The sequence below is a fragment of the Gorilla gorilla genome, chromosome 11 (genome assembly GCF_029281585.2).
Source record: "Gorilla gorilla gorilla isolate KB3781 chromosome 11, NHGRI_mGorGor1-v2.1_pri, whole genome shotgun sequence".
Lineage (NCBI taxonomy): Eukaryota > Metazoa > Chordata > Mammalia > Primates > Hominidae > Gorilla > Gorilla gorilla.
Window position 1 is genome coordinate 39,737,276 of NC_073235.2, and position 25,837 is coordinate 39,763,112.

General features: G+C 35.8%; 1 protein-coding gene across 1 annotated transcript in view; it reads left to right on the top strand.

Moving 5' to 3' along the window:
- Positions 1-25,837, top strand: part of THSD7B (thrombospondin type 1 domain containing 7B) — a 913,367-nt gene that overhangs the window by 448,152 nt on the left and 439,378 nt on the right. Inside the window, exons 8-9 of the mRNA XM_019021646.4 lie at positions 21,232-21,423; positions 23,097-23,331. Of these exons, the coding sequence (XP_018877191.3) occupies positions 21,232-21,423; positions 23,097-23,331 (427 nt within the window). The remainder of the gene's footprint in view (positions 1-21,231; positions 21,424-23,096; positions 23,332-25,837) is intronic.

Genomic DNA, 25,837 nt, shown 5'->3' on the forward strand with positions numbered 1-25,837 from the left:
GTGCTCTCTCAAAATTCATATGGTGAAGTCCTAGAACCCAGTATCTCAGAAGATAACCATGTGGAGATGGGGCCTTTAAAGAATGATTAAGTTAAACTTAGGCTGTTAAGGTGAACCCTGTTTGAATCTGACTGGTATCCTTATAAAAAGAGGAAGTTGGGCATACAAAGGGGTGCCTGGAAGGCATGTATACAGAAGAAAGACCAGTGAGGATATAGCAAAAAGGCTGCCATCTGCAAGCCATAGAGAGAGACTTAGGAGAGACCAACCCTGTGAAGACTGACACCTTCATCTTGAACTTCCAGCCCTCAGAACTGTGAGAAAATGAATTTCTGTTGTTCAAGCTACTTAGTCTGTGGTATTTTGTTATGGTAGTCCAAGAAAATTAACACAGCATGATACTCATTTTCCTTCTCAATGATGCCTGTCATCTAGGTTCTTTATCATCTATCAAGCTTTCACTTTTTGGCATTTAAGTAGCTATTACCATGAAGTAATCAATAGACATAAGTAGATCATGCCTAAGCAAGTAGACACACAATATTAAAAATTCTGTCGTGTAGAGTTGAAAAAAATGTATAGTTGGTCCAGAGATATATGGGGAAAAGAAGTATTCTATAAATTATGTTAAAATATATACATTCATTTAAAATTATCCATTGAGGCTGATTTGAAGTATTCGTTCTTACAGTCATGTAGGAGCCTCTTTTTTCTTTTCTTTTCAAGTTTAAACATTCAAAACATTCAAGGATAAATCTCTTTGTAAACTACCTAAAAGTCATTGTCAAATCTTTATAAACTTTGAGTGGGAGAATTTTGTAGGAAATTACTGGGCTGACTTGGTTTGATGTATAGTAATACATTTAAACTGCATTTAAGTAGAGATGAGAGGAGTATCGAAGACTGCACCAATAAACATTAATTTCTTCTGAGAGTTTAACATTTCTCTTGTACAACTTTTATGTTCACTTTTGTATTATGTCATTTAATGAGATTATGTTCTAGTTAAAGTTAAAAAAAAGTTATTTCAGAAGATAGAATTTAGCCCTCTAGGTGTATCAGGCTTTTGAATGTCATATGGCTTTTGAACTCCTTATCTATCTTTCATTTATTCTGAATAATTTTTAGAATAATTCATTTGGGGGAAAAAGGAAAATGTATTCATAATAGAGCTGTTTCTTCCAAACTTTGATTCTGTTGATTGCAGGAACATTAACTATTCTTTCTTAATTATATTTTTTACTTCCCCCCACCTGTTAAAGTGAACATTCATTGAGACCCTATTATTGCAAGATACTTCCTTGACATTTAGTGTTTCAAAGGTATCGGCGTGACCTCAAATATCTTTCACTTTGGCTTTGGAAATGAGATTTGTATAAACAAATAGATACTGGCCATGAGAAAGAGTAATTTATAGTTTAACTGTTTAATTATTTTGTTCACAAAATTTGACATTGAACAATGGGGCATAGTCCATTTAAAACTATTAACCCAGATTGCTTGTCTATTACTTCAACAGACTCTATCCTTCCTACACACACACACACACACACACACACAGAGGCACACACACACACACGGAATATATTATAGATGTTATAGTTATGCCCTCTCACTGTCTCACACTCAAGATTTTCTCAATAAAGCCAGTGTTTTATGTGAAAAAATTAAACCATCACATTATTAGTGTAATATATGTTATGTAATTTTCATTTTCAATCAATTCATTTTAATACTATAATGATGTATCTAATTTTTTAGCTGAATTTTAATATAGAATGTATAAATGATCTTAGGATGACATGTGGTTAATGGCTTGCTGACTTGGAACAACCCATTTAATCTTCTTTTGCCTCAGTTTCTTTGTCAATATAAGAGTGCTAATACCTTGGTGAACATTGTTTGATTCATGGTTTGTGAAATTGCTTGAGAAACAGCTAAGTGTTCTACAAGTATTTTTTTGTTATTTTTGTCACTGCAATTATGATTGTTATTTCAAAGTGTCTTTCATGGCATTTGCATATGCACCTGCCTATTATCACATTATGGAAAGAAAAGGTAAGAATGCAAATTAGCCTTTGCTGTTAGTCTTTCATTCATTCAATAGATAATTATCAAATGAATCTGTACCAGATATATCTGATATGTATCATGGTAAGAAAAAGAGGAACAGATTCTACCATGCTGGAGCTAAATAAACAATAAACAAAGGGGGAATCCTAATGTGAATCACAACAATCACGTACATGTAAAATTACACTAGTATTTTTGGTGATGTTTTCTAATATAACCTCACAAAGTCAAAAATTTTATTAGATATTTATTGTATTAAATATTTTTAAATGCTACATTTTATGTAAAACTATGTTACTTTTGAATTCACTACCTTTGGCTTCACTTACATTAGATTCTGGTCGGTTTTTACTTTTTGTTTGTTTTTGGCAGATATCATAGTTTCATAGGTGGTTTCTCCTAAATTCGTTTTGTAATGATTGAGCTCTTTCTTAATTTTATTCTCAAATTCCATGTCTCAACAATCATTTCAGAACTTATCTCAATGGTACACATAAGTTATTCTATCAGAATTATGAAAAGCCTTCATCAGAAAACTCTTTAGAATATTGACAAGATTTGGGAATGCTTGAAAATTATTCTAAGCCTAATTTGATATGTGAAGATTTTTGTCAAACTGGGTAATTGAAAATGTGTCCAAGAGAAATAGCATGTAGAATAATTTTAAAGCAAATTAAAACATTGTCTGAATTGGGACTAATTGGCTTTCAAAATGGAATGTATTGAGGGCTGAGATGGTAATACTAAATGCTCGAAGGTAGGCCTCATCTCTAAAGCAATTTTTTAGTGCACACAAAAAAAATATCATTTTTTTCCTGTGACTTATAGTTCAGAAATTCCCTGCTTAAGGCAATCCATCATCAGCCATGAAAATATAAGATTTTTAAGATGAGGCTGAGGCTCTTTAATATGTGAAAACATGCACTGAGTCTTGAGGATGGCTCCAGGACAAAACCAAGATGCTATGAAGAGAAGGGTAAGGAACGAACCACAAATGGTGTAAAATTATGGATCAGGAATCAAAGTAGAACTAGAATACTTTCCTCGATAGTTGATACTGGATAAAAGTTCAAGGACAGGAATGTTGTTCAATTCAGGCCCAGATTTATGGCATCTGCCACAACAAAAATTGTTCTAAATTGCATAAGGTGATGTCTGTATGCTAAAAAAAAAAAAAAAAAAAAAAAAAAGGTTATACAGAAACGTTGTCAGGTATGTAATATTTTGTAAGCCTAAATTTGAAGGAAGCTGTAAAGTCATTTGAAATACACTAAAGAATATTAATATATTGGGAGCACACAACCATGTACCCTTTGGTCTCAACATTTTCTGTGGCTTTTAAAATTTATATTTCATTGTTAGGTAGCTAGCTAGCTAGATATCAGGTAGGTATCTGACACATATTCTATATATCTGCTGTTATATATCACCAACTTTCTCCCTCCATTTGCACATTTTATTAGTAGCAGATAATTATATCTAATATACTATTATATATATTTATAATATGTAATAGTATATATATGTTATAATATGTACTATATTCAATATTAGTATTAACTAACCTACATAATATATAGATTATATATTATAATATATTGTCATATTAAGTTTATATTAGGTCATAAGTTATGTATTATAATATGCTATATATATTCTATATAATTTAATAGTATGATATGGTATATATAATTTATATATGTGGATAATCATATATAATGATACATGATATATAAGATTATTAATTCATAGTAAAATAAAATTAAGTGGCAAGGCAGAGAATTGATCCCCTTATCCCTAATATTCTCCCTGTTGGATTGGGCTACCAAAACAGACATCAATAAACCTATTTTCAAATCTTGCTCATGGTGCTTGAAATCTCAGCCAGCTTTAGCACCAGAATTATTCCCATCCTTGTTTAAATCAAAGTAGATAATGGCTACTGGGTCGTGACAAATGGCAGGTGGAGTTGGCTCACAGAGCCAGATCCTGGAACACTGAGCTATCAGGATCACCCCAGCTGTTTCGTTAGCCCCATAATGATATGACTCTCTATCTTATAAGCTTGAAATTTTTAGAATCTACTTACTGTGTTAGGATAGAGTTCTCACGTTCAGAAGCCATGAAGCCATAGGTAAAATTCAGCATCTCATTTAATAATAATAATGGTAATAAATTTTGTTCTGAGATTGATTTTTCATGCCAGTGTGTTTCAGGTGGGAGGAAAAGAAATAAACTAATAAGTTGAAGGCTTTGATTCTAGATAATAACTCTGTTCATTTTTGTGTTAATGGCAGTATATATGCTTTTCTCATATACCTTGTTTTTCTTTCTGGGAAATAAAAGCATTTAACATTGTCACCATGCCTATTTATGTACTTTTACCTGGATTTTCCTTCTGTCTACCATCTTCCTTATGTTTACAACATCAAGTTGCTGACATCAGATACCTTTGACAAGTGGAAATTGAACTATTAAAATAACAACATTAACTCTAATAAGCATCTCTAGCTGGTATGTAATAAATATACAAATCATAAAAGTCATACCTTTGGTAGAAAGTAGAGAGAAAGGCAAGCGTTTTTATTTATTATACTTTAAGCTCTGGGATACATGTGCAGAACGTGCAGGTTTGTTACATAGGTATACACATGCCATGGTGGTTTGCTGCACCCATCACCCCGTCATCTGTATTAGGCATTTCTCCTAATGCTATCCCTCCCCTAGCCCCCCACCCCCTGACAGGCCCCGGTGTGTGACGTTCCCCTCCCTGTGTCCACGTTTTCTCATTGTTCAACTCCCACTTACGAGTGAGAACATGTGGTGTTTGGTTTTCTGTTCCTGTGTTAGTTTGCTGAGAAAGATGGTTTCCAGCTTCATCCATGTCCCTGCAAAGGACATGAGCGCATCCTTTTTTTATGGCTGCATTGTCTTCCATGTTGTATATGTGCCACATTTTCTTTATCCAGTCTATCGCTGATGGGCATTTGGGTTGGTTCCAAGTCTTTGCTATTGTGAATAGTGCTGCAATAAACATACATGTGCATATGTCTTTATAGCAGCATGATTTATAATCCTTTGGGTATATACCCAGTAATGGAATTGGTCAAATGGTATTTCTGGTTCTAGATCCTTGAGGAATCCCTACACTGTCTTCCACAATGGTTGAACTAATTTACACTCCCACCAACAGTGTAAAAGCATTCCTATTTCTCCACATCCTCTCCAGCACCTGTTGTTTCCTGACTTTTTATTGATCACCATTCTAACTAGCATGAGATGGTATCTCATTGTGGTTTTGATTTGCATTTCTCTAACGACCAGTGATGACGAGCTCTTTTTCATGTTTGTTGGCTGCACAAATGTTTTCTTTTGAGAAATGTTTGTTCATATCCTTTGCCTACTTTTTGATGGGGTTGTTTGTTTCGTGTAAATTTGTTTAAGTTCCTCGTAGATTCTGGATATTAGGGCTAATATCCAGGATACAAGCATTTTAACAGAAACTTTTCTCATCCTATTCTACAAAAGCTGCAGATTCCCAAACAGGTTATATGAGTTCTAAAACTGTGATAATCAATTCTCCCTAGGGGAGGAGTCATTTGAAATAAGTGATTCTGAAATGCAAAAAGGAGATGCTGGCCTGGAGAGCTCTGCATGCCCTCAGTCATGGGAGGAAACCTGTTGATCAGGAAGTTAAGACACTATAGTACGTTTTAAAATGATGACCGAATGAAGATGACCACCTAATAATAGTCTTTATTTTCTTGGAAGACCACTTGAACTCCTCTTTAAAGCTTGTAAGAAGTCCAGAGACACATTTTGCAAGGATTATGTTAAGACATTGGCCAAGTTTGTTATATTCTTTATTCTCTTAATCTTTGTGAATTAGCTCTTTGACTACTTTGAATAAGTGGAAATGTTTTTTCCAAATTTGGAATATTTCTTCTCTAAGATACTGAAAGCAATTCATCAGAATAAGGCCTAGGAAATTATGCATTCCTTAAATAGGTTTTTAGATTAAGCTATGTGATAGGCCCAGAAGTACATAAAGATAGTGAAATTCTATTTGCAGTGTCAGTGTTTCAATATTTTATGAAATTAGCAAAGCTTTATTGTATTTTCTGCCTGGGTACTCAATTGAATAAAAGGCGTAATAAATAAGAATTCAAAGGCAGAATTTTGTTGAGGGGGAAAATAAATTAGAAACAGTATTGCAGTCATGCTCATATATATTTTATGAATTTCATGCATTCTGTATATGAAAGTTTGTGAAGATATGCTTGTGTTTTAAAATATAGATTAACACTGAAAGTTTTAATATTTTTCTGTTTACATACTTACTGCTTTGCACACATAAGTATAAAAATTCTGCCGAAAGCAGTTGTCAGGGTATCCCTGCCCCCTGCCCCCCGCCCCCCACCCCCTGCATTATGATAACTGAATAGTGAAGAAAATTGAAGAATGTTTTCTAAGTTAGAGAAACAATATTGCATTCTCTAACTCTGGGGCTTTCCTTATTTTCAGGCAAATTTATCACACACGCTCTTCTTCCATCTCTTCATCTACATTTGGAAGAGTGGATAGAAATTAGTTTTGACTGGCTTGAGATTTTAGGTACACTGATGAATAAGGGAAATGGAACAGAGTCCCTTTTCCATGTTGCTGAAATTATAGGGATCCTGTCACTGCCTGGCAGTAAACACGGTATGATTACTTCTGAATATGAAATGGGTGCCGCATGGTGCCCAGATGTCCAAGGATGGATTTGGCATGCTCGGCAAAGATCCGTAAGTCAGCTCAGCATTGGCTGGATGTACAAAACGGGTTGGCAATTAAACTTTCATAGTTTGTGAAATTTCACAGCGAAAGAAAATGTGGTTTCCTGAGTTTGGGCTGATCTCCACAAACTTGAATAAGTCACATGAGGCTAGATCTGTAAGCACAGTGATACATCATAGGCTCCAGCTGCCAATGCCAGTGCTCATAGTTTTAAGGATGCTCAAATATCACTGTCTAGGTTAGCTGCCTAGTTGTCAATGGGCAAGTTTGTTTCTGTATCTTCTAAGAGATATATGTAATGCGGATTTAACTCTTTTGTGATTATTCAACTCTCTTCTCTCTTGGCACTTTCAGTCATCTTTTTCTTACCTAAATGAGATCCCCTTTTGCAAAATTTTCCTTTTGACATGGTCATCCTTCCATCCAGAATTGTTTCTCAACACTCCCCCTGGAGGAATTGTATACTGATGGATATTACCTCAAGCAAAAGCTAAATAACAGTACTGGACAGGTAAACCCACTGCCAAAGCAAGCATACTGACAATCAGATGGTGCCTTGCAAAGCTTTGCATAAATGCCTTTTCATATGCCCATTATTTTTTACACTCTTCCGTACTTTCTTCCTATGTTGGCATAGTTTTTACAGATTTGACTGTATCTACAAGGAACTTATGGAAAATCTAAAGCCATTAATAGAGATTGGTAGACATATGTCATTATGATTACAAACACATAGTGAACACTTACTGTGTACCTGTTACTTTAATCTTACCTCATTTAATTATGATGTAATTCCTGTGATGTATTGACAGGAATCATTATTTACATATTTAGGTGAAGTAGCCAATGCAAACTTAGAGATGAAATAACTCACCTAGAGACACCCAACTTAGAATGGCAGGCTAGAATTCAAACCCAGGTCTATCTGCTTGTAAATCAGTGCCTTTAGCAGTATTCATAGCAGTAGAACCTTGATCAAATATATTGATGGTGATACATTTCTAGTCATTTAAAAATTTCCTCAGTTTGTGCTAGCTCTGTGGAAACCAAAAACATCTCAGATGCTAAAACATCTGTTCAGCTCAATTATGCTCATTTCAGTTCAATTAGCATGTATTGACTACTTACTATGAGCCAAGTACTGTTCTAAGAAGTGGGGATTCAGAAATACATAAGATACATCATTTTCTCTGGCCAAGGAGGTGATATAATGGGTTAAAGACTTAAGACATTATGCAACCCTGAATTTACTGAGCAGCTGTTTCCCTCCATTTGTTATGTCTCAGGAAAAAAATGCATGTGTACAAATAACCTAATAAGTGCAGTTTAACTGCCTAGAAAAATTAGAAAATTATTCTTTTAATCAGTAGGCCAGTTAGAATAAGATAAATTATCAGAAATATCTAATGTTCTTAAATTGCTTCCAAATAAACTATGCCTTGCAGGCAATAATTGTCAATATAATTATTAATGATATAATTATAATTTGACCGCTTAAGTAGACATCCAATAAAATAATCCTTATTTCATGGACATGTTTCTTTTTTATTTTAATGCAGAGGAAAAAGGAGTACATGTATTTCAAATGTCTGTATTCTTCATCTTTTTTTACTCTGAGCACACAACTTGACTTAAATGTCACTATTATTGTTCTGAAGTGTTGAGGAGAATTTGACAATGATATAAAGTGATGTTTGGATTTTTGAAACATTTGCTTAAGTTCACTCCTTGTGTTTTGAAATATCTCAGCATATATTTTATTTATATTTAAATATATCTTAAGTGAAAGTGTGGTTTCTTTCTGAATTATTAGAGATTGGCTAGAAACATGGCAGTGCCAAATTGATTGTTGTAATAACTGGTAGGTGAGTTTGGGGAAGATAAAGTACGGTTTATTCTTCTTTAGAATTCATTCAATTGCATAAAGGCATTAATATCAATCTTAAGACAATACTAGAAAAGTATACTACATTAAAGATAATTACAGTAGAAATCTATACATTCATGATATATGCATATCATTAATTTAGGTGTTATTATTTACATAAATTTCCAGCTGATGTCAGCTTGGCTTGAGTAAGAACTTTGGGATTATGCCTTCAGTATTTATTCTTTCCCCATTCTGTTTTTCTGATTGTTATCTTTCCAATATTCATGTGAAGATCTTATTTTTTACAGCTGGTTGGTTTTACTAAAGACTGAACTAAACTTTTAACGGCTCTCTGTTTTCTGTTTGGAGCACAAAACTTCTGATGAGTGAGAAACCTATTCTAAGTATTAGCTTCTATGCTGCCTTGTCTGTGGTATTGTAATACTTTTTTTTCAACTGAGTTCATGAAAAAAATAGAGAATTGAGATACATTCATTATTTTAAGGTCTTAATTAGTTTGCAAGATTTTGATGAGAAAAATATACAGCATGATTCTCCCCTAGTTCACCACTGCAAACTTTCAATGTAGTTATGTGGTTTGTTGTTTCATTATACTTCTTCAATATAGGACAGAACTAGTCATTAGACCCCTGCCATGTTCTGCAAAATTGAACAGGAACAGTTTAATAGCCAGGGAATCAGGCATGGGAAAAGACATCAAGAATGCCTTTTAAAGGGAAACACTGTGGTTATCCTCTGAGAATTACACAGTCAGTGATGTTTGCCTGCATTAAACTGTTCTGTTTCTGTAGATTTGTTTTCCCAAGTACAAGAATTCTTAGATGTTGATGAGCTCTACAAATTTTTCATAAATTCCAAAATGTAGAGGATCCAAAGACAAGAACTGGCAATATCATGGTTGCTGTAATAGCAGGCATATAATTCAGACAAAAACAGAAGGGGTTACCAACCAACTCAAGAAAAAGGCAAGCTCATCTTGCTTTTTGCATACTTTATTCACAGTCAAGCTTCCTAGAGGCCTGAGCTGAAAAATGTGTTAGAGTGAAAATGGTTTGCCATGGTCTGTAACTTTCAATATGTTACTGTCACAATTATATCATAAAAACTATTAGGAGCAAATACTGTAAAAGCAAAAGATTGCTTATGCATTAAGTAGACTAAACATCTTTCCCTTTACTTCTCATTTACTTCTTCATCCAAAATTTATTGAGACCTACTGTGTGGCTGACATTGTGCCGGATGTTTGCACAATGTTATAAACAGCAGTCTCACCTTCATCATGGTGCATTATACTAAATGGATACTAAATAATGTTTCAGCCACAAGGTAATTTTCATTGCATCATACAGGTTGACAGGGTGTTATAGTGCTAGACTCTCAGTTGTTACTTCAGTAAACGTTCACTATGGAAAAATTGTGCTATAGAACTGTAGGTGAAAACTAGTGTTGGTGTTGTATACTAGGACACACTGGTTAGAGAATTCACTCTATCCAAAATTATAAAATTATATGTTCTAATATAGAAGTTTCAACTCTCTTTTTTGTGTGTGTGCATAGAGCAATGTATTTTCTGTTCCTTCCTGAAAATTTGTATTTTTAAATACAAACTGAATACAGCACCAAAGCACAATCTATACAGGAAAAAGATAATAAGATGACTTCAGCAAAATTAAAACTTTTTCTCTGCAGAAGACACTGTTTAGAAAATGGAAAAAAAGACTGTAAAAGGACATTTTCAAATCACATGTGTGACAAATAATTTCTTTCTAGAATGTATAAGGAACTTACAAAACTCAACAACAAAAAAATCCCAATTAAAATAATAAGCCAAAGATTTGAAAAGACTCTTCACCAAAGATATACAGATGGCAAATAAGCACATGAAAAGATGCATCATTAGTCAATAGGAAAATGCAAATTAAAAATACAGTTTAATAACACTACACACCTATAAGAATGACAACAATTCAATAAAGAACAGAAAGAAACTGGTTATACCAAGTGCTATTAAGGGTGTAGAACAGTTAGAGCAATGTAGAACTCTCAAACATTGCTCATGGGAAGGCAAAAGAGTGCAGCCACTTTGGAGAACAGTTTGGCAGTGTCTTATAACATCTACACTTGCCATATGATTCAGCAATTTCACCCTTAATTATTTACCCAAGAGAAATGAAAACTTGTAGTAATCTTGCATAGCAGCTTTATGCACAATCGCCAAAACCTGGAAACAACCCAAAAGTCTTTAAGCAGGAGAATGAATAAACAAAACCTGCTACATCCATACAATGCAATGCTATTCAGCAACAAAAAAGAATGACTAATTCATAGAGACAGTAACATGAATGAACCTAAATTGCACTTTGCTGTGTGAAAGAAGTAAGACCTCAAATGATACAGACTGCATCATTTTTTATATATATGACATTCTGGGGGAGGAGGGAAGCAAAACTATAGGGACAGGTGCCTTCTCAGTCGTTCCGAAAAGTTAGAACTGGCTCACGCCTGTAATCCCAGCACTTTGGGAGTCCGAGGCGGGCGGATCACGAGGTCAGGAAATCAAGACCACGGTGAAACCCCGTCTCTATTAAAAATACAAAAATTAGCCAGGAGTGGTGGCGGGCACCTGTAGCCCCAGCTATTCGGGAGGCTGAGGCAGGAGAATGGCTTGAACCCGGGAGGCGGAGCTTGCAGTGAGCCGAGATTGCGCCACTGCACTCCAGCCTGGGTGACAGAGCAAGGCTCCATCTCAAAAAAAAAAAAAAAAAAAAAAAAAAAGTTAGAACTGATGGGGAGGGATTGACTACAGGGGGACCCCACAAGGGAACTTTTTAGTGGTGATAGAACTGTCCTGCCTCGTCATTTTGGTGATGGATACAAGACTGTGCATTTGCCAGAACCCATAGAACTATACAACTACAAAGAGTGAATTCTATTGAATGTACATTAAAAAGCTATGTGTGATGATAAATAATGGAAAAAAAGAAAATAGGCAACTTTTTCTACTAAGAACCTTAATGAAGTTTATGTTTTTTGACTTTGTTTTTCCATTTCAAGAAATCTATTCTTAGGAAAGTAATCAACGTGTTATGGTCAGGAATATTTTTGGGGTGTTATTTATCACAGAGAAATTGAAAACATCTTAATTGTGCAATTATAGTGAGGTAGTTAAATAAATTACCATACTTTTCCCATGTACAGACATTAAAGTTATGTTTCTGAAGGTTAATTACAGAGATAAATGATTATTCTTTAGTGATGTGTTACCAATTTACTCTATTGACTTACCCAATCTAACTTAAAAGTTTTCATTATTCAACTATTTAAGAAACTTCTAGATAATTTGAAGTACTTTGTAAAGGTATACCTCATGTTGAAGCTGGTCCAGATTCTTTCCTGCAGAGCTAGCTAGACAGCTAAATGAAATGAGTAATATTATTTCTGACTTCATAATCCTTTCAGTTCCTCTTATACTTTTCTAGCTAAGACAAAATTAGGATGAGTAAGAGACATAGTATCTTTAACTCAAATCATTTTTCTATTTGGAATGTCCTTTATCTCCATTTTTACCAATAATAAGAAAACCACATTATGTATAAATAGTGTTTGCAATTTTCTAAATATTATTTTCTATTACCCTCTTTGATCCATCATCACACCCAATAATATAATCAGAAATGTTAGTACTGCCCTTTCCTCCACTTATGGCAGGTATCTTAGGCCTAATAAGCTTAATAATTTTCCAGCGTCACATTTTGGTAAATGTCAAAAGCAGAACTGAAATCCAGACGTCCCAACTACTCATCAACTATTCTGTCCATTATAATGCACTGTTTATTTGCTCCAATATTTTCCTTTTGAAGAAGCATTTCCTACATTACAGAGGTCACATATTCATTTTATTATTTTATTCTGGATTCATGTTTTAAAAATTATACAGAGTTTTTATGCAAAACTCTCATGAGAAACAAGGTTTCCATATTAAGTAGATGTCATTAGATCATATTTTGAGATGTTGCAGTCTGCTTTTTTCTTGTATACCTTTGTGGGCAAGAAACCCTCCCCCTGTTGATTTCTGAGGCATGCACTGGAAAAATTGGGATAATTATACCTCAAATACAAACATACAGAAAAGAGTTAGTGCCACAAAATGGAGCTCACATCAGAGACGATAATTCTGAAAGTCGGTAATTCATGTGCAAGAGCCAGGCGTATAGAACAGTGCTTTGTAAATCCCACATAGCTCCCTTCAAATATCAAAAAGGAAGGCCAAAGGACTAGAGTGTAGAGCGTTAGCATAAGCCTGGATCCCCCATTGCTGGCTTCCTGGGTCAGAAAGGAGGAGCCTGGGGAGGATGTGGAGAAGATAGTAGATAGTGAGAGTCCCTGGCGTCTCTCATTCTGTGGATGAAATACTGGGCTGAAGAAATGACAGCTATGGAAATTTCAGATAGGTTAAAAGGAAACTGAAAGCAGAGAAAATGGTTCCCTGTGTTTAGGCACAGAGTGGGCCTGAGCTAGCTGCTACCCACCCTCCAAACCAGGTCTCCCCAGGCCTGTTTTATCATGTGGGGATAGTCCTGAAATTCCTGAGTGTCCCTTTATGGGCTGTGGAAATGTTGACTGCTCCAGGAAACTAGAACTGGCTTGAAGTCAGGTGTAGGTGGCTGTGAAGTATGTGGACCAGAAGATAGGAAAACTGTGTCATGGACCTTAGAAATTCGCAGTGGCTGCAGGTGCGCTTTCAAGACTAGGTAATAATACACAAAGACCAATTTGATGGCAATAGCTCAGTTGGAGAACCAGCAAAATTCACACAACATGTCCAACATTGTTACATACATGTTTCTCTGACCCTTGGCTGCTGCCCAGAGAAAATGAGAAAAGAGACAGAGGAGAAACATTGAAAACCTGAGACTGAGTTAAAAATGAAATATCAAGTTTTACCATCCAGTGCTAAGTTACTTTAAATGGATACCTTCTTACCCTGTTCTCATCCACCCTGACTACCAAGGTGAAACGCTTATCAACAAGTTGGCGTTATTTTTAGGAACAAAAAAAACCAACATTTTTTTCCTGCATTTTAGTTATAGTAATTTTCAAACTCTTTACACAAATATAAAATAGTGATTGCTTCCTCCTGGAATGTGTGACTGGACCCCCTCAATGTAACATTTCAGCACTGATGTGGTTTGAATTTGTGACTCTACCCAAATCTCATGTTGAATTGTAATCTCGAATATTGGGAGGAGGGGCCTGATGGGAGGTGACTGGAACATGGAGGCGGATATTCCCCTTGCTCTTCTCTTGACTGTGAGTTCTCATGTGATGTGGTTATTTAAAAGTGTGCAGTATCCCCCCACTCCCGCTTCCTCCTAACTCAGCCCTGTAAGGTGTGACTGCTCCCCCTTCTGCCAATGATGTAATTTTCCTGAGGCCTTTCCAGCCGTGCTTCCTATACAGCCTGTGGAACCATGAGCCAATTTAACCTCTTTTCTTTATAAATTACCCAGGTAGTTCTTCATAACAGTGTGAGAATGAACTAACACAACCACTAAGTCATTTTGTTAGATTTTTGCTCGATTTGTTGTTTTTGAGCAACTGCAGTTTGCTCCTAAATCATAGAGTCTGTTTCTGCTCTTTCACATCTCTTCTCACCTTAAGTAACATATAGTACAGAATTCGTTTACTAAAGGTGTGATCATATGTACACTTCACTGACTTTCCAGTGGATTGAGCCTTCTGTAGCCAGGTACATAAATTGTCCTGAGAGAGAATAGAACGCTTGAGTATCTGTAGAGCATCATGATTAAGAAACATACTCTGACTAGGTTGTCCATGTCCAAATTCAAGCTCCACGATTTACTTGTGTTTGTTCCTACACAGAATGTTTAACTTACCCAAGACACAGTGCCTGTATTAATAAAGATAGTTCCCACATAGGACTATTGTGAAATTTAAATGAATTAATATAGGTGATTTACTTGGGGCAGAAACTGACATCTATTAAGTACTATGCATGTGTTTACTGATATTAACGCTTTGAGGGTTAAATAAGCTAATACTTGTAGGACATAACAGTATGTTTCTGAGTACATCCTAGGTGATCAAATTGTTAGCTGCTACTATTATTATTATTATTTTGAGATGGAGTCTCGCTCTGTCGCCCAGGCTAGAGTGCAGTGGCGCGATCTCGGCTCACTGCAAGCTCCACCTCCCGGGTTCACGCCATTCTCCTGCTTAGCTACTCTTATTATATTATTGTATGTTGAAGAACTTTGTATAGCTACCCAGTTAGGCTTCTGAAACAAACAGCTCACTTGCCACATGGATGCAATTTTAGCTAATTCCTGGCCTTTGTAATCATGTTTATTTGGAAATATTTTTTTCTTATTCTTCATTTATTATTGCTATTATTTCTTATCTAAAGTATTTTCTTTTTAATGTCTCTTTTGGGTTTTCCTCCTATGTTCATTTTAGCCTTTGCTCTATGTTCTCTTTCTTTACTTCTATCAGTTCTTAGAACTTCAATGTTTTTCACTTTGTGAGCATCTTTACATCATTATTATATTTTTTGCCTGTGTTTGTGTAATTTAGCTCATCATACATTGTACAGTTTTTGCTGAATCTCCCTACTTGAGTCTTTACTTATGTGGCCTTGTATTCTATCACTTCCTCCCATCTCTTCATTCTGAACTGTCTTTCATCTACTCATCTTTTCTATGTTGGAAAAGCATTGTTCAATTCCACCCCATGCCATGATGCAGTTCCAAAATAATCAAGGTGCCCACTCTTCTGGGCTTGCTCCCCCAACGCTAGATTTACTGATGAGCTGACAATGAATTGTGTAGAGTCCCTTATTTATGGTTTGGTATTATCTAAAAGTAATGTAAAGAGAAAGATATATGTGAGATATGAACCAGAAAGCAACACAACCCCTAATGGATAAGAACTGAGCTTATTACATATTGCAGATCTGCTTTCCAAACCCAGCTCAGACACTGGCTGTGTAAGGAAAAAACTTTGAGAAAGTTTTTTAACTTCTTCATGCCTCAGGTGTAACAATAGTGCCAAACTAATGATATTAATATGAATATTCAGTGAAATACTGCATGTGATGTGGTTAGCTAGAGTTTAGTCCACTCTAAGCTTTCCCAAATATCAGATGCTATTGTTATTTTATTGCAGTTGTTGATGTTGTTTTTGTTATTATAATATTTGACATTGAGTTTCTTTATGTATCTTCCTATATGTGTAAGCTAAATAGACAAATATGCTTCCAATTCTGAAATTAGCAAGCAGAGACATTAATTGTGTTGTTAGCAATATTAGGATGTTGTTCATAGCTTCTGTTTTGCCCTTAGCTTTTGTTCCATATTTTATTGGTTCTGAATATAAACATTTCCTTAGCTGGTTAGGGTCTCAATCCAGAAGTGGCCAGGGGCTACTTGCTTTTGAGGACATAATATTTAGATTTTAAAAATGAAATTAAAAGCATATGAGTTCCACTAAATTTGCTACTTACTCTGTTGATATCTTACTCAGCTGTGGGCAAGCATTTAATCAAGGTTTATTGGCATTCTTTTCTTAGATTTAAATAGGACATAAAATTTTATGACATGTAGAGTATTTTCGATAACTGTTTCATTATTTTCCATAGTGTAATAGCATACAAGAGGAAATATCAATAAAGTACCCAGTATGCATTATTTTTGGACGAGTAAGGTGGTTTGAAGTTTGTATCATAGCAAAATGTTGGTCTATTTTCAAATTACACTGTGGATTCATGGTTGTCTAGGTTTTTTTTATTTTCTTTTTCTTTGTACTTTGTTCATATCTTTATTTTTTTCTTTCTCTCTTTGGACACCTGTACTCTAGGGTCAGAAAATAAGAATTATAGACTATGCTGTTTGTTTATTTTTATGAAATATAACTGCTATTTATATTTTATTTTTAATTGGTATATACATTTGAACTGAAAAAAAGAAACATTCTTAAATGATCTTGAGTATATTTATATGTTAAGAATGTTTGTCATGTCCAAGTGCTTTTGATTCTGCTGGGAATGGGCAGGTATTGGAAGAGTAGGGTGAACTGTGGCCAGAGCCTATTCATCTGGCTATCTATGCCACAGCCCCCAGAATCACCAGCGAGCAAAATTGAGTGATAAATGTGACTCCAGAATTCCACTCCTAGATGTATATCCCAAATAAGTAGAAACAGGTATTCAAACAAGTATATGCACATGCATATTCATAGCAGTAGTATTCATAATAACCAAAATATGGGAACAGCCCAAATGTCTATCGACAGATGAATAAACACATTTCAGTATATACATACAATGGAATATTGTTCATTCATAAAATGGAATGAAGTTCTGAAACATGCTGTAAGGTGAATGTGCCTCCAAAATACTATGCTTAAAGAAGCGAGATGCAAAAGATCACAAATATATGTAAAATATTCAGAATAAATAAATTCATAGAGACAGAAAGAATGTAAATTGGCAGTTTCCAGAGGCTGCGGGGAAGAGGTAACAGAAACTGCTCAATGTGTATGGGGCTTTACTTTGGAGTGATTAAAATATTTTGTAACCATTGTGAATGTGCTAAATGCCACTGAAATGTTTACTTTAAAACAGTTAATTTTATGTTATGTGAATTTCATCACATTAAATTATTTTTCAAAATCCCAAGTGACACAGTCAAAGCAGCACCATTTTCCATTTTTCCAGAATCATAACTGGTTTAAATAAGTCTATTCCACGAGGAGAGAACAGGGAGTTTGCTGTTATTGATCCCAGGGAGCCTGGTGAGTGCTGGGCATAATTTTAGAGTCTTTTTGAAAGATGAATTCAATTTCCCTCTTAAATATATTCCATTTTATTATGACATTAGATTATCCGAGCTTGTGAAAATCACTTTTAATGGCTAAGCTTCTGAACTATGTAGGGCTTTATTTTCCATGCTTGCCTGAGATTTCCATGGTCTCATTGATCCATCCAAGAAAATAAAAACAGGAAAGCATAAATGTTCCTCTTCTGAGATGGGTTCTGTCTGCACAATGGGAAGATAATTATACCAATGTATATGGGCAGATGAGGTTATTTAGGCTCAAGTGCTTTATTTTTGGCTCTTAGATGGTTTAGATTAGCCAACCATGTAAATAAAAGGATCTGTATAATTATAAGTTTTTAAATATTTTATGTAAACCAATCTATGAAACTGTTGTCATTTGTACACAAATATGAATAGTAAAGCAAGTGCTTTTCATGGCTGTGACATAAATATCTAGATTTCAGATGAAGACCATTTTTTGTGGTATATGTCTTTGCAAAGACATTTTTTAAGGTTCCCCTATATTGAGAGCTCACCATGTGTTAGACACCTTGATATGTATGTTGAATAAATGAATCCTAATCCTTAGAATAGCTCTAAAAGGTAAACATCATTATTTGATTCCTACAAATGAAATAATTGACGTTCAAAAATGTTAAGTGATGTCCTTAAGTGACTAAATGTTGGTAGCTACAATTCACCTTAATACACTTAATTGAGTCTGGCTAGACACATTGCAGCTGAAACCTCACGGTGCAGCTGTTTTTTTTTTTTTTCAAGATTTCTTTTAAAATAACTCCCACAGGAATTACAGGATGCTTATAACTATTAGTTTTGCTTCCCTAAAGTTGTGATCTATTTGTTCCCTTTTCTGAATTAGCCTGTATAGCCACACTACCAAAAGGTTGGTGTTGGTGGGAGTATTGACATTAAAGTTCACTGAGGAAATAGGTATATCAGCTTATAAAAAAGCTGAGATTTTAAAAAGTATTTGAGCACCTGAAGTGAATACTGAGAACAATGAATGTAATGACAGGGAGGATGGTAAATTTGGGTCATGGGAAACCTGAGTAACTGGGAATTTAAGGAAGGCAGAGATACAATAAAACTTATGTTTCAGTCTAGATCATTTGGAATTTGATGTCAAATAACTCCTCCAAGATAGTCTTTCTCTTCTCCTCATGCACCTTCAGTATTAACTATCTTCCAGATACCTCGTATTTTCCTACCTAACCTTTGCTGATCCTTCCAACGCCTGAAATACCCTCCATCCTTGCCACAAGTTCTCAGCCCTTTTATTTCCATCATTGGAGGGAACCATGCCAATCCACTGAATCACTAAAATATTTTATGTTGGAATCACGCAGTTGCAACTTGACATTTACTTTTGGCCTTGGTTTTACTTTTATGTGTTAATAGCTCATCTTCATCATTAATCATGAGCTCTAGAAAGATAAGTAACAGTGAGCCCATCTATTTTTATCCCATCATATGCCTTGGACATAGTATTTACTCATCAAATAGTAGTTAACAATTTCATAATTCTTTAATGTAGAGTTTTCTCAAAGCATACTCATAAAAGTACCATTTCTGAAAGAAAGAGAGAGATGCTCTTCCAAAAGTATGGCCCTTGATCAAATACAGATGAAAAGCACTACATCTCATTTACCTTCTAGGAAACTTACAATATATATTGGCATTTTCAACACTGAGAAATTTTTCAGTAATGAAACCAATGTTACTATTTTTAACCCAACACTCACCACCTTTCCCCTTACTTTTGTTCATAAAACCCCTACAAATATCTTGTTCCTCAAAATGTTTATTACAAGACATAGCTTTAAAGTATTTTGTGCACAGATTATGTTAATAATATTCACAAGTGTGGAAATTAAATTTTGATTAGATGTAGGTCGGGCCTTTTGTTTGGCCTGCCTGCTTCTATACTTGTGAAAGTGCTATATTGGGTGTGTGTGTGTTACACACAGTGTGAACTCAACCTGGAAATAGATTGAGACTGAAGAGAGAATTATTGGAACTGGTTTTTCAGCTTGGTTATCTGCTAGAACGTCTATTACTTCTCATAATATGCTTGAAAAGCTTTATTTGTACCTCAAGGGCAATGAGCCTGGCCTCATTTACAAATATGAACGCAGATATTAGCTGTGCACTATCTTCTCCTTCAGGCAGTCTTGCTGACTGTCAGCTTGTTTTATTGACTTCCTCAGAAAAAGAATATCCATCTCGTTGGAATTAGACACAGCACGGTTAATGGGAGAAGCAGAAGTTTCAGAGTCAGAGGGTTCGGATTTGCTCCCCAGCTCAGGCCCGTGTAAGCATGAGCAACCCTTCCTCTCTGAGCCTCTGCTCTGAGCCCTCATCTGTGAGATGAGATGGATCACACTTGTCATTCAGAGTTTCTTGTGAGGACTCAATAACATATGCAAAGCCTGAATGATATATGCAAAACACAGTGCCTGGCGCAAGGAGATGTTCAATAAATACTAGTCCCTTTCACGTTTATTTTTTTGTTTCAGCCAGATCATGACAAGAGAATTTCAAAGCCATAAAGTCATACAAACAAAACCGCCTCTCTCCTATAGTTGCCATTTCATGTTTTATGTTGTTATTTCAAACAATAAATGACGTCACTATTCTTTGTGTCCTCTGTTTTTATGAGGAGACTGTGAATGAGGGGAATAGTAAGAGTTGAGTTATTATCTATAAAAGAGGAATATTTGAATTCTACTAATAGGAAATAAATAACCTGAGAGTTTTAATTAGCCATTGTAGTCATTTGAAATATTTTTCCATTACTTAGAAATTATCCCTTTAGTCCTAACATCTGTTAATTATAAAACTCCATTATTTTATAGTTTCTGAAAAATCATGTTCTATGATATGGTATCAAAGGATTGTGAGTAGTATTTACAGAAAGGCGCTGAGGCAATAGCAAAATTGAGGATCCTTGACATCTGGTGTGTTTGTGCCATATTTTTGAGTATAGTTATTTTTTGGTTTAGCAATACATTAGATTATTCAAGGAGGAATAGTAAATGTATTAGGGAGAACTTCAGACTGGCTGTCAACTTTATGTCAACACGTTATATAATTTTAGCCACAGGTCCATTTTCATTTTAGTTTCAGATAATTTACCACTACGAAAAAGGAGAACAAAACAGTCATTGTGTGATAATATTGCATAAGGTTGCATATTTGGAGATGAATGTACCCAAAAGAAAACTAGAATTATAAAATTCCTTTTAATTTAGTAGATTAGAAGGCTCAACATAAATTGTGGTTTTCAGGTGAACGGACAGCTCTGACTTCCGTTTTGAAGAAAAGCATATACTTGTTATATATGGTTGTCCATAACACATCCACCACGTCCATCTTTAGCCATCCATGGCTAAATTGTTTCTGAAAGAAGCCAACTTTGTCCCTATGAAAGATTACAAATGGGAGTTTTGCTGTAGTATCTACCTTTCTAAATGCCAAATTATCTCCTGGCAGTTTTTTCTGATGTAAATATTGTGAATGGCTGAAGAAACTATCATTTTTTGGGGGGGTACTTTAAACTGAAGTAATAGATAAAGCAGTGAGCCTTGATTGTGCATTAATCACCAACTGTCTTGATCTTGTTGATTGTAGGAGAAGATGTATCAGGGAGTCTTTGCCCAGTTCCCCCTCCTCCTGAGAGGAAGGCTTGTGAAATTCCCTGCCGAATGGACTGTGTGCTGAGCGAGTGGACGGAGTGGTCATCCTGTTCCCAGTCCTGTTCAAATAAAAACTCAGATGGGAAACAGACCAGGTCAAGAACTATCCTGGCACTGGCTGGGGAAGGTGAGTAACAGAAAAGGTTTTCACTTTGGATTCATTAGCTCAATTATCATCATTTCTCCTCATTGGTGATAGAGAAGTTTATATGGAGGAAATAGTCACACATAGATGATATCTCCATTCCCTGAATCCAGATTAACAGTTTCATTTCCCTCCATGCTTTTTGCTTTGATTCTCTAGTTTAGCTATACTGGGTTAACCCATTTACATGAATTGCTTTACCACATACCTGTGTATGCGCCATGGCAATCAGATGGATGTTATTTTTCAGAACCCTTCTTAGACAAGAAAGCAGAATTTGGTTGATACACACCCAAACCAAAGATAGCTTGTGCAGTTGGGAACATAATTAGACTATGTTTAGTAAAAAGAGCTTCAAATTAATAATCAGGAAACATGGCTTCTCAACTGGGAACTGCCACTAACGTCTGCAAACTACCTGATCCGTGCATGCTGGTATCCTGTTCTGTCATGCCAGCATTCTGCAGGAGGGGGGCACAGCATGGAGGCTGTGAAAATGGCTTTGATGAAGTTAAAAAGTGCTATGAGAATATAAGCGGGTGACATCAGAACAAATTAGAGGAGCAGCTGTTCCTGTAATTTATGGTGATGGTCTCTGTCTCCAGCACACGTTATTTCTTTCATGCCCTCCCTTGGCTTTTTCTGCCCATGGCTTGGTTAGAACAGCAGGACAGCATGGCCACTGGCTGTGAGGAGCTACTTTTTAAGTAAGTTTCTGTTCTTTGATCCTGCAAAATGGGGCCAGGGTCAAGATAAATGAAGATTTTCATATTCTTAAAGTGAAGATGGTTCCTTCTCTTTTCTATTTCTGGAAGGAGTGAATGGGAAAAAAAATCAAGAATAACAAAACCGAGGTCACAGATCTTGGGCATTTGGGCCACTGAATAAACCATTAAAGTGTAGAAGAGTAGGCAAAGATCGATGCTTTAGATAAATACCACTTTTTATATGGATATAAAAATGTGAGAAAAGGACAATAATGAAATTGGATTGTCTGACTCATCCAAGAGTCTATGGATGCGTATATGTCTGGTCTTCCTGCCAGGGGATAGCACATTGTCAGGTATTATTTCAGAGTTTAAGGGGGGGCTTTCTTCTCCAAACAAACTTTAACAGATATTTCTGGATTTCTCAAATTGCAGTGAAATGCACTGCTTGATGGAGGATAGGTGTCTTAAAATAGTTCTCTTAGAAAAATAATGCCTCTCTTAGGAAAGGAAGACCATGCTGCATAAGGGGTGTGTGTGTGTGTGTGTGTGCTCATTCAAGATAGTATCACTTCGAGGTCATAGACTATTCTAACTAGCTAATACATGAATATATGAAGCATAGAAATATTTTTTGAAAAGCAGGTTTCTTTGGAGTTTATCTCAGAGATACATGCTGCAGTGGTGGGCAAGAGAGTCAATTAATTTTAAAATCTAATTGATGTGGACTGCTGCTTGTTATTTAGTGGAAAAGAGTGTACAATATTATCCTCAGGTGTTGCTTGGGACAAAAATCCCTGTTCTTAGACTGAGAAGAACAGTGCAGTGGCTCAGGTCTTTGGAAGGCTGTGTCAGCAAAGCTGTCTCTCTAGACCATTAAAGCAGCAGAAACAACAAAAACAAGAACAGCAACCACTATGTATTATCTTTTGTTCTTATTTTTGGCAGGTGGAAAGCCATGTCCCCCTAGTCAGGCTCTCCAAGAGCATCGTTTGTGTAATGACCATTCCTGTATGCAGCTTCACTGGGAGACATCGCCTTGGGGCCCTTGTTCTGAGGACACATTGGTAACTGCCCTTAATGCAACCATTGGCTGGAATGGAGAAGCCACGTGTGGTGTAGGCATTCAGACTCGGAGAGTCTTCTGTGTCAAGAGTCACGTGGGACAAGTAATGACCAAAAGGTATTTATTAGCCTGTTACTGAAAATGCATTTGCTTATTTCATGTTGAGTATTTTTAGTTGAAAGCATTTATCAAGCAATAGATATTTCTGGGTCTCTGATAGAGTAAGAGGGTTTGTTGTTGCTGTTTGACCATTAAAGATTAAAACATGTGCCTCAAAGATAAACACGGTTGTGATATATATCACTGGTGCATTTATAACATGTATTAATATATCAGTTCTTGGATAAAAATGAATAGTTTCCACAAACATTGAATGCTTTTGAATAATCAAATTTTCTAGAGCTGATCTCTGTATTTTTTACTCTTCTCAAATCACATAAAGACGAGGTCAACATAAAGCTAGGTTCTATGCTTTGAAATATAGGGTTGTGTCTTACTCTTCTTTAGACTCCACAGATCTCTCCTGCATTAAATAGATACATCCATACAGCCATTCTAATTAGACTAATGAATCCATGCCCTCCAGAAGCTTACAATCTCATGCATGTTATACTCTATGTACATGGAGATATAAAACTTTTTAAAGACAGTAGGAAAATATGGGCTTGGAAACTAGGATATAGATGTCAAAACTATCAAGAACAACTACAAATGATTGGAGGAAAAAAAGTAATTGACTAAAGAACTGGCTGTGGGAGTTTTATCACTAGACCAAATGAGGAGATGTATGTTTTCCTAAAGTCCCTGTGGGAAGGCTGGTAAAGAAGAAAACAGAAGGGCCCTATGCATTATAGAGAGACTTGTGACTGGTCTATCTGGAAAGATTCCCAGTGGCCATATTTGGAGACCCCACTCCAGGCACAGGTGTGGGCCACTAGGATGAGCTGGTGCCAGCTTTGGTCTAGTGTCATAAGCTAGGCAACATACAGTGCCTCCCCAGGAATTTTCAAGCTGGGAGAATGAAACTCATTTATTTTCTGTTCATGATACTCTAAGCATATGAGCTGAGAGTTGCCACAGACAGGGTCAGGTCTGGTGGAAAAAGTAAAAGGAGAGATTCATTCTGATGCTCAGGAAGAAACAGATATGCAGTTGGAACAAATCCTGGCAGCACTGAACCGTGGTCCTGTCCCTACTGACTACACCCTGCCCTCCATGGCAAAATATGAAAATACATTTGATGTTCTGCCTAATTCAATTTAATTTGTGTTTCTCTCATGGGCAATGGAAACACTGAATAATTTCATCTGGGGAACCACGGTGAAGGGCTCTGGGCCTGATCCACACTGTCATGGAAGCCACTTTGGCCATGTGTAAGGAAAGTCACCCAAGCTCTGTTATGGGAAATGAACTGCTTACGGCAGCAGATAGAGTGCAGACTGGCAGACACTGCCCAGAGCTTGTGTTAGAGCATTTGATGAGCGGGTGGTTTTGCAAATACACATGAAGATGTGTATTTGCAAGTCATACTGTGACTTGAAGGGAAGCATAGCCTGGAACACTTGACCTTTCTCTTCTCCTAAATGTGGCTCCCAGAGTGCTGGGATTGGGTGTTCTTTCTTGTTCCAACCCTAGTCTAGCACAGCATCTGGCAGGTAGTTAGTATAAACATTTCTGGAATTTATGAATAAGCTAAACCTATATGTAGAGGAGTGATCGGTTTGCCAAGGATTGGATATGAAGATCAAGGGAAGTGTATGTTTATCTTTTGCTTCAAGAAAAACATATTTAATCTCCCATGATAAATTTTGTTAAAGGGGACTATCATGAAAAGTAGTGAACATGTCATACATATGACCTGCTCTTTTTAGCTCATAAATACTGTTTTTGCTCTAGAACCTAACTCTACATTATTAGCAGTGTTCTTGGAAATGTCAACTTGTATCAGTTGTATTTTTCAACTTACCTGGTAGCCATAGCAGCACATGGATTGATTGGACCAATGAATCAATGGAAGTTATAGACAAATATGGACAATAACATTTAGTATCACCTGCTTCAGATGATAACCTAAGTCATGAGGTTATGGTAAAATTCTGAAAGTTTTATAAAGGTGTTACGCAGACATGAGAACTCCTTTTATCTGAGAAGGATTGAAGCCTAGATAATGTTTATTTTTATGACCTGAATTTTCAGCTGCTTAAGAAAAGATGCATGAAAGATTAGAATGAATATAAAAATAAAAATAAGTATGGATTAGATGTAGGAGCAACCCTACATAAAATGCAGCAAACTATTATTCTTTATAGTGATGAAAAATTTTAGCATGCCTGAAGCCTGATCTCCTTTCCACAAAGCTTTTCATCTTTGACCCACTATGACAGGAAAAATCCACTGGACGTGAATGTAGCTTGTTTATTTTTTAGCAAAGGGGCATTAGAATTGAGACTGATACCGATTCCATAAATTATCATCATATTTTAAAGGGCTATTCGGACAGAAAAAGTTGAGTTATATGTTCAAATCAGCATCTATTTCTTCTTATATCATCATTATTACTTTGAATCACAGTTTCATGAAGGTTTCTGAGCACATCAGCTTACTCAAATGTTAAAGAGGATTT